At 54.6% G+C, this 13,507-nt stretch overlaps 1 protein-coding gene across 7 annotated transcripts in view; it reads right to left on the reverse strand.

The window, feature by feature from the left end:
• Med12l (mediator complex subunit 12L) overlaps positions 1-12,971 on the reverse strand; it is a 307,049-nt gene extending 294,078 nt beyond the window's left edge. For all 7 annotated transcript variants that reach the window (XM_040754386.1, XM_040754384.1, XM_040754385.1 and 4 more), the window contains exons 1-2: positions 12,734-12,971; positions 11,561-11,824 (exon numbers count right to left, since the gene is read on the reverse strand). In XM_040754386.1, the coding sequence (XP_040610320.1) occupies positions 11,561-11,659 (99 nt within the window). In that variant the 5' untranslated portion in view covers positions 11,660-11,824; positions 12,734-12,971. The remainder of the gene's footprint in view (positions 1-11,560; positions 11,825-12,733) is intronic.
• Positions 12,972-13,507: the final 536 nt, after the last annotated feature.

A 13,507-nucleotide genomic window follows, 5' to 3' on the forward strand; every position in this document is an offset into this window, starting at 1 on the left:
AACCATTTCTTCCACAGCCTGGTAGCGCCACGTCATGACTGTTGCTGCACTCCCAGATCCAGCCAGCCAGCAATTATCATCATTCCTTTATGACGCACCAGATCAGATGAAGACAAGCACAGCCCCGCTGCACAGAACTTACAGTGGCTGGGGACCAGAACTAAGGGCGAAGAAGGGCACACTGTGTTAGACGCTGGACGGGAGAGAAATCACCCCACAGTGATGAAGGCAGGAGCTACGAGCAGAGACAAAAGTCGCTAGGAAACAAATTTTCAGCCTCCACTAAAATAAAAAAATACATTTCGATTTTGGCTCCTCAGAAACTTCTGGAATTGAAAACACCAGAAAAAGAGAAAAAAAAATTTCATTCCGGGGGGCGTTGGTGGCGCGCGCCTTTAATCCCAGCACTTGGGAGGCAGAGGCAGGTGGATCTCTGTGAGTTCGAGGCCAGCCTGGTCTACAGAGCGAGTTCCAGGACAGCCTCCAAAACAATACAGAGAAACCCTGTCTCGGAAAACAAAGGAAACAAAAATTCATTATCTCGCTTCCCCTTACTACATTTCTCAACCTCAGGGAAAAAGAAATTTCCGAGACAGGCCGGTTTAGGATCAGCACCAACATATCTACCCAACAGCCTAAGTCTGAGACCCCTTGGCTGTCAGGAACTCCCCAGCTCCTTCTCTGACAGAGGGCGGACCGTCTTCATGTTCTTTAACCAAAAACACAAACTGCAACAGAATGAATGCAAAACCCGTGATGAAAATCCACACACCCAAGAGATTTGCAGAAATGTAAAACAACACCTCCTTTTTTTTTCAACAATTCTTCTGATTCAACAAGAGCCGTTTCTCATTTAGACAAAAAAACAGTCTAACCCTGAAGGTGTATAGGTCCATCACAGAAAGCCTGCTCAGCTCAGTACAGAAGGCTCTGGGTTGGGTTCCCCAGCATCATACACACACCAAAATGAGCAAAACCGACCCACTATTACATTTAAATGAGCAAACATGAAAATACGCTAATTTCCGAAATCTCCAGAAATATTGAGAAATACAACTAAGCAGTACAAACTAACATTGTAAGTAAGGGGTCCCTGGCACTTCGGATCGTCAAGAGGTCCTGAGCAGCCAGTGTGGGGAGCGCCGGCTTGCACTAACAGTGCTGGAAGAGTCCCATTCGAAGGTCCCTCCCTCAGGTCGGCAGGCTGCTCGGACACTTTTTTTGGGGGGGGGTTTTTTTTTTTTTTTTGGTTTTTCGAGACAGGATTTCTCTGTATTGTTTTGGAGGCTGTCCTGGAACTCACTCTGTAGACCAGGCTGGCCTCGAACTCACAGAGATCCGCCTGCCTCTGCCTCCCGAGTGCTGGGATTAAAGGCGTGCGCCACCAACGCCCGGCCTGCTTGGACATTTGCAGACTCCCGCGCCACCGCTGGCTCACGTCCGCTCCGCCAATCCCCAACCTGAACACCTGTTGAGGGTACCCTGCTCGGGCTCCCGGCCAAGCCTCCCAAACACACAGAAAAAACAACACCCACATGGAATCTCAGAACACAGGCCTGTGACATTGTTACGGATACAACCCTATCTGAGAGTATCCTAGGCAAACCCTAAATCAAGAGACGAGTGTCCTCATGAGAGAAGTCCCAAACAGAAGGGTGGGCTGTATGAAATGGAAGCAAACCCAGGGTGATAAAAGCTGTAGGTTAAAGTGGGGGGGGGCAGGGGAGATAAAGTGGGGGCAGGGGAGATCTGAAACACAATAAGCAAGGAAGAGCCCCACCCCCACCCAGACCTTCAGAGGGACTCTTGTGCCCTAAGCTCAGACTCCCTCTGGCACCACGGGAAAATAAATTCCTCCTGCTTTGAGTCCGCCTCCCCCGAGGTGGTCACAACACTCTGCAGAAGGTTCTTAGGGTAGCCACACGTAACCAAGGAGTTACCCAGAGTCCTCAAAAGAGCCCGCTGTGGCCTTAGGCACTTTACATCTCACACCCAAACACCACCCCAGAGCACCCAGGCCTCGAACCCACCTTCCTTCTCCACGCCCCTGAGATCTGCCCAGAGCAACGGGCGATGTCTAGGCCCCAGAGCCTGCGATTCTTTGCACAAGCCGGGCCCCTCTGCGCCGTCTGCTCCTACATAACCACCTCTAAGCCCCAGACTCAAGTCCTCTTCTCTCAAGTTCTACCAAAAAAAAAAACCCGGGGCACTTCTACTGTTCCCACAGATCTCTGGAGACTACCTGAGCCATGCTGTCCCCCATTTACTTGTCTTGTCACTCCCCCAGTCGACATTCCTCCACTCCGTAACTAGCTGGATCCAGAAAAGCCTGGTGTGTGGGGTGTGGGGTGGCCCGGATGTCCCCAGTTGTCCCTCGGGACGACGCCAGTGTCCCCGAGGGAGATGAAGAATGAGCACTCTAGCTGAGAAATCTGCAGTACATCGAAAGCTCTAGGGCTCTGGAGCTAATGTTCTTTCTCAGCTGTTTGCGATTATGTCCACTCGTCTTCTTTTTCCAGAAAGTTCTGAGGCCTAGGGATGGGGCTAGGGGGAGGCAGCAGGGAGGCAGAACCGGGCCCTGCCCTCATTAAGCCCCAGCTGGCACAGAGCCCGAGGTAGCTCAGCGCTACTGGTTAAATGACCGAATCAGTTTGGCGCTGCACAGGTACAGAACATGGAAAATAAAACCTAACAGTGAGAATGTCTTTAGGGGGGGGGGAACGGGGGGACGGGGATGACGACGACACGGATGGATGGATGGATGGATGGACAGACTCAGGAGGGATTGACACAGAGGAACTGGGAAGTAGCCAGAAACAAAGAACAAAATAAAACAAACAAGAAGCCACAACTGCCAAGCGATGGTCCCTGTAAACCCAGGACTAAAACTGCCTCAGCCAGAGCTACAGCCATCTATCCCCAGAGGCAGAGATGGGACTGGGAACCTCCTTCCCAAAAACACAAGGGGAGCCTGCCTGAGCTTCCGTGACAAACACCTGCTGAGCTGAACAGGTCCCATCGTCACTGAAGCCCAGGGATTCTCAGTACTGTCAGGGTATTTACCAAAAAATAATTTAAAATAATTTAAAAACAAAAAACAAAGCCCACCCAAAGCTCTCTCAACGGAAGGTCAAAGCTCTCTAAGGAAGGTCAAAGCTCTCTCGCTAAGGAAGGTCAAGCAACAATGCAAACACAAATCAGGGGACACAGATCTCCTGTGTGGCAAGCCACTTCTCGGGAGCCGAGTTTCCCTCTGTTGTGGAGACACTTGGGATAAATCCACCTCTCGCACTCAACAGGCATGGCTTCCTCCCTGCCTGTCCCTTTCCAGGGAAACCTGGACAGGGTTCTTCTGTCTTGCAGACAAAACTCCTCCTACCAAGAGCGGACTACTCAGTCTCTGTTGACTTCCAGAGGCCTGCCTGCCTCTTCAGGTGCTGCCTCCTGCCTCAGCCCCAGACCGAGCCAGAGAGGAAGAATCCTGAAAAGCCCGCTCTGGCGAACACAGAGAGACATGCACTGTTGAGTCTCTCAGGGTGTGTGTAAAGCACCACATGAAAAACGCCTCTGGCTCCAAGAAGTTGGTGCCTGACCCCAGCAGTGGCTTAAAGAGAGTGGGCGGCTATTGTTGACGGAGCCAGTGCTACCTGGGGCTGCCCATGCTCCCAGAGGTCAGTTCAGGGCTGGGGAACTCCTGGGGCTGCTCAACCAACACTGTGTTAGCCTTTCAGCTTGCAGTCAAGACGGGTGCGGTGGCGTGAGGAAAGGGCTCTCTCCTGCACCAGCGGATTCACCAGAGAGGAAAGTGTCCTCCTGCGGCAGGCCTGTAGTAGATTCCCGTTACACCCCTGTCTAGAGTGGAGGCGCGTGCTTAGTCCAGGCTGCAAAATGATCCAGAGGATGAAGACCTGGCTTATTTGCTTACTTACTTGCTTACTTACTTACTTACTCATTTACTTACTTATTTATCATAGGTGGGAGGCAGGAAAGGAAAGGCAGAGTACGCATGACGATGGAGGGGTTGGCCGTAACTATGCACAGCTGCTGGTAACCCTGACGACCGGCCCTTCATTTAAACTCTAAGGAAGGGAGGCCTGGTGGGCAGCACTTGCCAGTGTCCTTGGCGCAAGCCCCACACACCCACCCTGGATGAATGTAAGTGCTGAAGCCGATGTCCGTCGGCTCACAGGATGCCTGCGTTTCCATGGCAGCCGGCACAAGCCGCTCCAGCACGCCACTGAGTTAGACCTCACATTTGACGTTGGCTTCTTTTTCAAGTTGACACGCTCCTTCACACTGAACCACTCTGAGCAATGTGCACAGTAGGAATGGTAGAGCTGGAATGCTCTCACAAGGGAGCGTGGCCCTCCACCCTGTGGCTCCCGTCAGACCCCACAGGCCGCTGGCACCCCTGTGAAAGGAGCCACACGCGTGTGCAGACAGCTCTCTCCTGGGGACAACGAAACAAAAGTTGACAGAAGAGAACCACGCTCGTGCAAACCAGGCCAAGAAGGTGGTTGGTGAGGTTTCTCGCTCACCTGGGAGCTCCATCTTGGGGGAGGGGAGGGCCGGGAGAGCAAAGGTCTCTGGCAGATGAAAAACGAGAGAGAATGGTGACCATGAATGCTATGGGCAAGGCTGGGCAGGGTGTGGTCATCTGGGATGAGGAGAGGCTCCTCTTCCCAGGTGGGAGACGGCGTCAGGGGCTTTGCCCTCGGGTGCTGATGAACTAAAACCAAGAGGGGCTTCTCTCCAGCACAAAGACAGGAGGGCGGGAAGCACTGGGAGGAGAGAGGCGTCGGGCAAAGTCTCCCCCTGCCTGAGAAGAACCCCCCCCCCAGGTGTGTAGGATGTGGAACTCTGGGCCGAGGACTCACGGCAGTCTCCAGGCTGGTGTCACGTGCTGGAAATCCCAGCTATAAGGAGGGCTGGGGTGGGGCAGGAATTTGAGGCTCAGCCGTTTGGAAGATGAAGGATAAAGGAAAAAAATAACAGTAATATACCAAAAGCCAATCAGTCTTCACAAAGCCAATCAGAACCATCTAATTATTTCTTAGGTTACTTTCTCTGGGGGCAGAAACACTCTAAGGCTAATCTCACAGTTTGAAATGCAGGGTATTAGTGAAAAGGGAGAAAATAAAAAGTACTGCTAGCCAGGCGTTGGTTGGGCACGCCTTTAATCCCAGCATTCAGGAGGCAGAGGCAGGCAGATCTCTGTGAGTTCGAGGCCAGCCTCCAAAACAATACAGAGAAACCCTGTCACCAAAACAAAACAAAATAAAAAAGTACTGCTAATCCCAGAAGTTCAAAGCCTCCTTATGACGTGAACTGCAGAGCAAAGACCATGAGACCCCTGAGCCAGCAATGGCCGCAACCCATGTATGCATGCATGCATACACACCCGAGGGTGGCTCTGTCAGCCAGACTCCCCAGACTCCTCTTCTCTCTCACCCGCCCAAAGACCACACATCACTTTGTGGCTCCCCAACTCCACAAAGGACCACGGGTAGTAATCTCTCAGGGAAGACTTAATGAAACATGCTATGACCCCACGAGCAGTGAGCGAGGACAGGCCAGGGCCCACGCTGCTCCGGGAGGCCCACAAGCCAAAGCATTGCCTCTCCAGATCGGTGTGCTGAGGAAGCACCGAGAAAAGGAGACTTTCAAGTTCCCGAGTTTCCTCCCATTAATCCTGACTGGGCAGGTCGTGATTAGAGAGGCTAAGAACTGTTTCTCCCTGAAATGACAACTGGTTGCATTTCTCCTCTCCGGCCAGACGCGCTTAGCAACACTTTTTTTTAAGTGGTGCTTGTGATTGGATCCAGGGTCTTGTCTGACGCTGAGTACATTCCCCTGCCCCATTTAGAACTTTTCTTTGGGCAGCTAGGACAAGAGCTGAATGGGGCTTTCTATCTGCATTCTAACCCAAGTCACCTGGAGGCAGGTTTATCCCCTCCCTCAATACTGGATTTTGTTTTGGTTTGGGTTTTTTTGGTTTGGTTTGGTTTGGTTTGGTTTTTGGTTTTTCGAGACAGGGCTTCTCTGTATTGCTTTGGAGGCTGTCCTGGAACTCGCTCTTGTAGACCAGAGCTGGCCTTGAACTCAAAGAGATCCACCTGCCTCTGCTTCCTGAGTGCTGGGATTAAAGGCGTGCCCCACCAACACCTGGCTCGAATACTGGGATCTTAACTGAAGTCTCTAGGTGGGCCCTGAGGCCAACAAATTTCTCCCAGGCAAGGAACATTCTAGAACCAAATGTCTCCCTAGCCTGCTCAGTCCTCCAGGCAGTCCTCCCGCCAATTAGCCTGGCCCTCCCGGTCTTCACCACGAATCTTGCTGATTTCTCTTTCAGTTAGTACCTGGTCTAACCCCAGCCACAAGGCAGTCACGTGAGCACCAGCAACAAACCCCCCACCCCCACCCCCATCCCCAGCCCTCAAGCAGCTCACGCTGAGAGCAGGCTGCGAGGGGGGGGGGGGAGTAGAGGCAACTGTGCCCAGCAGTTAGGTCTCTGACACCGGATGAACACCACAGAAGCACAGTAAAACTCGGAAAGCTGCAGACGGGTCCCCAGTGTGGGACAATCTCTGCTAAAACCCAAGATCAATAAACACCACGACAGCAAGGGACTGGAGCGTGAACATTAAGATCCAGGCCTGCTGGAGAGACAGGGTTAGCAGTGGCCCAAGGCACTGACAGAAGCCAGAAGGGTACCCAGCTGGAAGGGGTGAATAAAACCACATTTCCAAGGGCAGCTCCCAGGGGATATTGTCATCAGGGCAACAGCGGGCCCTGGGATCCTTCACCAAGACCCCGGCTGCTTGTAGCTGACCCGTATCGAGTGTAAGTATGTGTAACACCACCACGCGGCATGCCGCTATGCTCAGCATACAGCCATTTGTTCAAATGTGAGCCCATTTCACAGGGGAGGGCTCTGAATCGAGGAAGGGGTTAAGTGGTGGAGTCACAACTCCGGGGCCAGCTGTGGGGCAGCCAGAGAGGAGGTGAGCGGGGCTGGAATGCTGAGGCCGATGAGGTATTCCAAGCCTAAGACAAAGTCTGTGGAGAGGGACTGGGCTTTCCTGACACAGTCTCATACACGACTAAAAGAGGCTGCAGCGTCCGCAGAAAGTCCCACCAAACAGTGGTGAGCGCCGGCTGATAGGCCAAACTTTCAGCTTCGGCCCATAAGAAGTCCTTAAGAGAATCAAGGGAGGTTCCCCAGGAAGTTCCCCTTAAAGTAGGGGTGCCTTCTCTCTAGACCAGCTCCCAAAGCAGCCTCTGGACCAGAAGGCAGTATCAAATTATATCCCATCTGGTTACAGATGCAAACTCTGGGGCCACAACTTAGGCCTGCTGAACCCGAGACCCAACAGCCCAGGTCCCCCCATACATGCCCACTCCCAACAACCCAGTCCCACACACACGCCCACTCCACTTCTGTTTCTTTGGAGGCACTGGGTATCCCAACTCTGAGCCTCATACATGCTAAGCCATCAACCACCACTGGGCCACTAGACTGCCGCCCTAGACAGGAAGGAGTCCCCCTTAGTCCTTCAGGGGAGTCAGCTCTGCTCAGAAGCTGGAAGGAGAGGGGAACACACCAGGCCAACTGAGCAGCCCTGCTCTGCCTGCCACACAACCCTTCCCCTGGGCCCTGCTGGTGGCTCCTCTGCCCAGAAACCTCGCTCCTGCCCCAAGCCATCTTTCTGACTAATTGGACTTCCCGAACTTATTTACTATTCGACCGTCCGGGCCACGTGGCCAAGGTAAAACAACTTCACCCCTTCCAGGCTTCCATTTCACCTCCACAGCTCTGTGCCTTCACAACAGATGGCAGAGGGTACCCTGGGCGTTTACCTAGACCTTCCCAACACCTGTGACGTCACGTCCGCTTTCTTTATTAACCCCTCTTGTTCACTGCCGTACAAGAGATATCTGTGTCCTCGGAGTCCCGGGAACTTCACTCTGTGCCAGACTCATCAAGGGCAAGGGCCGACGGAGACATCCTCCCTGTCCTCAAGAAACCATCCCACTGGTGGGGAATGGCCAGGCATGAACAAATAATTATAAATGATTCACACGTCAGCAAGTCCTGAGAAGGTCACTGGGCTGAGGTCAACAAGATGATAAAGAGACAAGCCTGAATCCCTGACAGGAAATAACTGTACGTTGAGCCTATGCCCAACTCCAGTGTAGGCTGCATTCTCCACGTAGATATCCAACAACCACCTTGCAGGAAAGCAGTAGTCTCATCCACACACACCCCCAAAAAAGGGGGGGAACTGCCATGCAGGGAGGGGGAGAGGGGTGTATAAACAAACAGCCAAGATTCAGGCAAACGTGTGAGAACTGGGTGGAATGCTCGGGACAGAGGAGGCCAAGCAGGCAGGTGTCCAGTCAAGACCAACACAGGCAAGAGTTCCAGGGAGGAGAAAAGTCAGCCTGAAGCCAGAAAGAAAAAAAAAAATGAGCAAGTTCAAACTGAGAAGCATCAGATGAATCTGAAATCCAAGCTATTCCGGAAGCTCGGGCAAGACGCACGGGTGAACGCAGAATATTGATACATAGATGGGCCGGAAAGGAGGAAGAACCAAGAGACTCCCACTTTTCTGACTCCCCCCTCCACGCCATTTTAAAGTTTGGAGGAAAGTCTGTGTACCCACGACAAAGCAGTCAACGGCCACATAATTGTAATGTCTAAAGGGAGGCCGGCCGGAGTACTGCACGGTCTCGAGTGGACTCCACCAATCGATGAGCAGGGTGGCAGGTCTTTTCATTGTGTCCCCAGAGTCCTCGCTGAAGGGTCCAGCTCAGCACCCTGAAATCCTGTTTGCAGAACACTATTAACACTTCTTAACCATAGAAAACTACATATACAGTGACGAGGCAGCCTGTTAGAAACAGGGCTTTTCTCCCACAAAATTTTCACAAAGTTTTACCTTTCACTGCCCCCCCCCAGAAGAGCACAGTTAAACTTGGTTGACACGGGAGAGGTGATGTGGCGTTACCAGCGGCAAAGATGCTCGACCGTAATTCACACTCTCACGACTGTCAAACCAGAAGCCTGCACTTGCTCCATTAAAACCAGTGCTTCCCAGCTGGGTATGGGGCAGGCCTACGACCTCAGCCCTCTGGAGACCTGGAGCAAGAAGACCCTGTTCAAGACCAGCTTGGGTAGTCAGTGAGACCTCTCTCAAACGGGTCACCGCAGCTCCCTGATGCATGGTGAGCGGTACAGATTTGGGTGAACAAGTCAACTTTTCAAAGTATAAATATTGATGATCTCTTCTGAATCTGTGTAATTATATGTCTTGAGTTTGTGTGTAAGAACAAATATATATATGTATGTGTATATGTATGTGTAAGTATATGCATATGTATGTGTAAGTATATATATATGTATGTGTATGTGTAAGTATATATATATGTGGGTTTTGATGCTTTATATAATCATATGCATACTTCAATAAACTGCAAAAGTCAAGACTGCCAAGAAAGCACAATAAAGTTTCTCTACAGTTATTAAAAGAATAAAAGCACTGGGTGTGTAAAGACTGGGAGGAATTTTGAGGGAGTAGTATAGTACATAAATAACTGGAGCTTAGGAATCTGTTTGCCAACCACCAAAAAAAAAAAAAAAAAAAAACAGCCAAGCACCTGTTCTGCATTGTACCCAAATTTGACTACAGCCACACATAACTCTCTCCTCAAGAGAGACAGAGTATCGGTCGCCTGGGGGAAAGGGAATCCTAGAAGAGTAACTACACAGCACACACCCTGAGCCAGCGCCGCAAGGATAATCCAGTCTGCTTATTCAATACACACTTCAGATGAATCGAGTTGTTCTGGGCTTCAATTGTCTTGCTTCCTCAAACGTAAGTATAAAAAGTACCCTTTAAAATCACTCCCTCCAGTTTTAGACTTCTAGTAAATGGCCCAATCTCCAAAATTGTTCTTTGCAGGATCCAAACCCCGAAATTGGCTGTCATATTTAAAAATAAGTGCTAAGGAAGCACACATCATAACCAAAGCCACCAACCCAAAGCAGGGAGTTGCCCTCATTAAGTCATCCTCCCGAAAGTGCAGTGAGACATTAATTATCAGACGAGAAAAGTCAGCCAAATAAACGTCTCTATCCCTACCAAACGCTCTGCCAATGTTCCTGGCACTAATGGTTAAGTCAACTTTCTGTACACTTGGTCCCTACTCTCTACCATTAATTAGCAGCTGGGTAAGGACGGGGTAAGCACAGGCCCTAGCAGCTGGGTAAGGACATGAGTAGAGAGAAATCTACTAACTGCATGGTGAAGTACCACCTGTAAACTTGCCAGCCACCGTCGATCTGAACCCCTAATGCTCAAATTTAATTTGATAAAATCTAAAGGGAATTGCTATGATGATTTCTCAGACACATCATTGCCCAGTCTGGGCTGAGCCTCCTCTAAGGAAACAGATACATTTGTCGAAATAGAGGTTTTAAAGAACTCTTACTTGCAAAGTCCTCAGTTGAAACCACTGGACATGCAAACTTTTAATAGAGCATTTTCAGAGTCATAGAAAGAATACACAGTCGTTTCCACGTTCAGCTACAGAAGAGAGAAGATGGGTGGACTGTGGCTGGCGACGCCTGAACTGACAGCTGTGGAGCAGGTGAACCAAAAAAGGAAAAGATAGGCGAGTCTCTGGGCAAACTGTGGAGCCCAGGGTGATCATTTTTCACAACTGGAGAGTTGTTACATAATTACTTGTTAACTCCTGACACACACCTACATAGCTTATGCTAACCACTGTAGCTACGGTATGGGTTGCAACAGCCCATGTTTCACCAATTGGTTTCACTCAACGAAATAAGTAATCCTGGAAGCTATCCCTTTCTAAGGTAACTTGCCTACTTTTACACATCCATAACCGCCTCCGGGGAAAAGCCAACAGCCTCTCTAGAGACAACATTCAGCGCTTCTCCTTAATATTGCTCTCTTAATATTTTTTTTAAAGAGAGAGATACAGAAATACATTCACAGAGCCAAATTATATGATCACCTAACTAAAAACCGACTTCCATTCCAAACCGGAGGATGCGAAAAGGGCCCCCCCCCCCAATCCGTGCCTATACCGCTGGCGCAAAGCCCAATGTCCGATGTAATGCATTCCGACATTTGTCAAAAAGTTTACGAGGATTTAGCTAAACGACCGGGGCGGGGGGCGGGGAATAAATAAATAAACCTGGCAGAAACGCAGGAAAGCCAGCAGGAGGATGCCAGCAAGGAAGAAGAGGTAAGGCGCCCAGCGGCGCAGTGCAAGGCCCCGGCAACCGGGAAGCGACCCAGCCCCCGCAGAGCGACCGGCGGCGGAGCGCGGGGGTCGGCAGGCTCCAGGTCTCTCGGTGGCCCGGGGTCCCCGAGACCCCATCCGGGGCCCCGCCTCCGATCCCCTCCCCACCCACCCCTCCCCCCCCCTCGCAGCGCCGAGGACGCCCCGCCGCCGCCGAGCCGGCTTGGCCCGAGGTCAGCGCTGCGGAGCGGCGGCAGCACGGCGGGGAGGCCGCCGGCGCCCTTACCTCCTTCTGCTTGGGGTCCTGCGGGTAGACATCGGGCGGCCCGAGCCGCGGGCGCTTCAGCGGTCTCTGCTCATAGCTGAGGAGCCCGAAGGCGGCCATGATCTCTCATGTTAACCGGCGAAATGAATGAGAGTCGGAGCCGGAGCCGGAGCCGGAGCCGGAGCTGGAGCAGCGGCCTCTGAGCACCAGGGAGCAGCACTTTGCAGACGAGGACTCCCTCTCCCCTCCGCTCTCGCTCGCTCGCTCGCCCGCCCGCCCGTGGCGCTGCAGGCAGGAGAAAGCAGGCTAAGCAGGTTGGAGACCGCCGCTGCCCGCGCGCGCACACGCGCTCCGGGGGGCCGCCTCCGCGGGCACCCCGCTGCACCGAGCCCCGGGACGCTGGGCTCCGCGGGCGGCGGCGGCGGCGCTGGCGGCGGGGCTGAAGGTCGGCCAGGGTCCGCCGCGGCGCCGGGGCGCCGGCCTCCGCCACCCCCACCCGGTCCCCAGGGGGAGGAGGAGGAGGAGCAGCTGATGGGGACGTGTGACTTTCTTCACCAATGAACCCAAACCCACCCTGGGGGGCACGGGCTGCGCCGGGGAGGGGCGCAGAGGGGGGAAAAACTTTTTCTCGGCGCCTAGGCGGGAGGCTCGGTGTCGCCGCCGCCACCGCCGAGAGCTCGGCGTCCCTCGGGCCCGCGAGGGGCTTACGCAGCGGCGGCGGCTCGCGCCCACTCCCCGGCTCGCCGTGCTCCGCGCCCGTCGCCTTGCACCCGGAGGACCTGACGCCCGGGCGCACGGAGCCGCGGGAGCGAGGCCGTCAGGGGCCGAGGATGCGGATGCGAACGCCGCCGCCACCGCCGAGCTAGGGCCGGTGCCTCTCGGCTCTGCTGGCGCAGGGGCTCCACGCGGGTCCCCCTCGGCGGCGCCCTCAGGGGCGCTTTGCTGTTTTTTTTTTTTTTTTTTGCGAGCTGCCGGCTGCTGCAGGCGAGCGCAGCGGCTGCAAGGGGCCGCGCTCGCTGTGGCGCGGGGCCGACTTAACCCTTTGCTGGCCCTCCCGGGGGTTGGGGACGCGGGGGGGGGGCGGGGAGCGGTGGCCGCGAGCACCGACGGGCGTCTCGGGCGCGCAGGCGGCTCCGGCTCCCCGGGTCGCCCCCCGGCCGCCGCGCGCCGCGCTCCCCACCCCCAACAGTTTACCTGTTGGTCCCCAGCTCGCCGCTAGGCAGGGGCGGGCGCCCGGGACGCTCCGGCGGCGGCGGCCGCAGCCTCCATCGCTCGGGTAGGAGGGGGAAGGGAAAATGGGATTTGACGTTGCCAGGTGTCTGCCTCGCCAGACTGCGGACGCCACCGCCGGGAAGTTTGCGGCTGCCCGGGGGCGTCGCTCGCCGCCGCCACCGCCGCCGGCGTTCTCGCCCCCACGGCCCCGGGAGCGCGAGCTCCCGAGTTGGCGGACGGCGGCGCGGCGGCCGCACTGAGCATGCCCAGCTTGGCGGCCGGACCGCGGAGGAGTTGGCTGCGAGCGAGCGAGCGCCTCGAGCGCTCCCATCCGCCTCTCCGGGTTTTCACAGCCGCAGAGCTCGCAGCCCGCGGGCCCTGCGCCCCAGCCGGCTGCAGGGTTAAACCCCCTGGCTAGGGAACCAGCACCGAGGAGGGATCACCCCCCCCCCCGGCCCTCGGGCTGCGCCCTCTGCCTCGACCCCTTCCTGCGGTTGCAATCCCAGCAGCCTGGGCGAAACCTCACCTGCTCGCAGCGCAGGGATGGGAGCCGAGGGGAGGGGGCGATGATCCTTTCGGGGGGGAGCAAACAGTCAACCCACCTGCCCGCTGCCCTCGCTTGCTCCAGGTGGATACCCAGATCTTGAGCACGAATCGAGACCTAGCCTGGGAGGCGGGCCCAGCCTGTCCTGAGGGACCCTGCGGGAGGCGCGCCCAGGAGGACGCGCCAGCGCTTGGCCAAGAATGATGGCTGCC

This window comes from Mesocricetus auratus, unplaced genomic scaffold (assembly GCF_017639785.1).
Source record: "Mesocricetus auratus isolate SY011 unplaced genomic scaffold, BCM_Maur_2.0 Super-Scaffold_100011, whole genome shotgun sequence".
Classification (NCBI taxonomy): domain Eukaryota; kingdom Metazoa; phylum Chordata; class Mammalia; order Rodentia; family Cricetidae; genus Mesocricetus; species Mesocricetus auratus.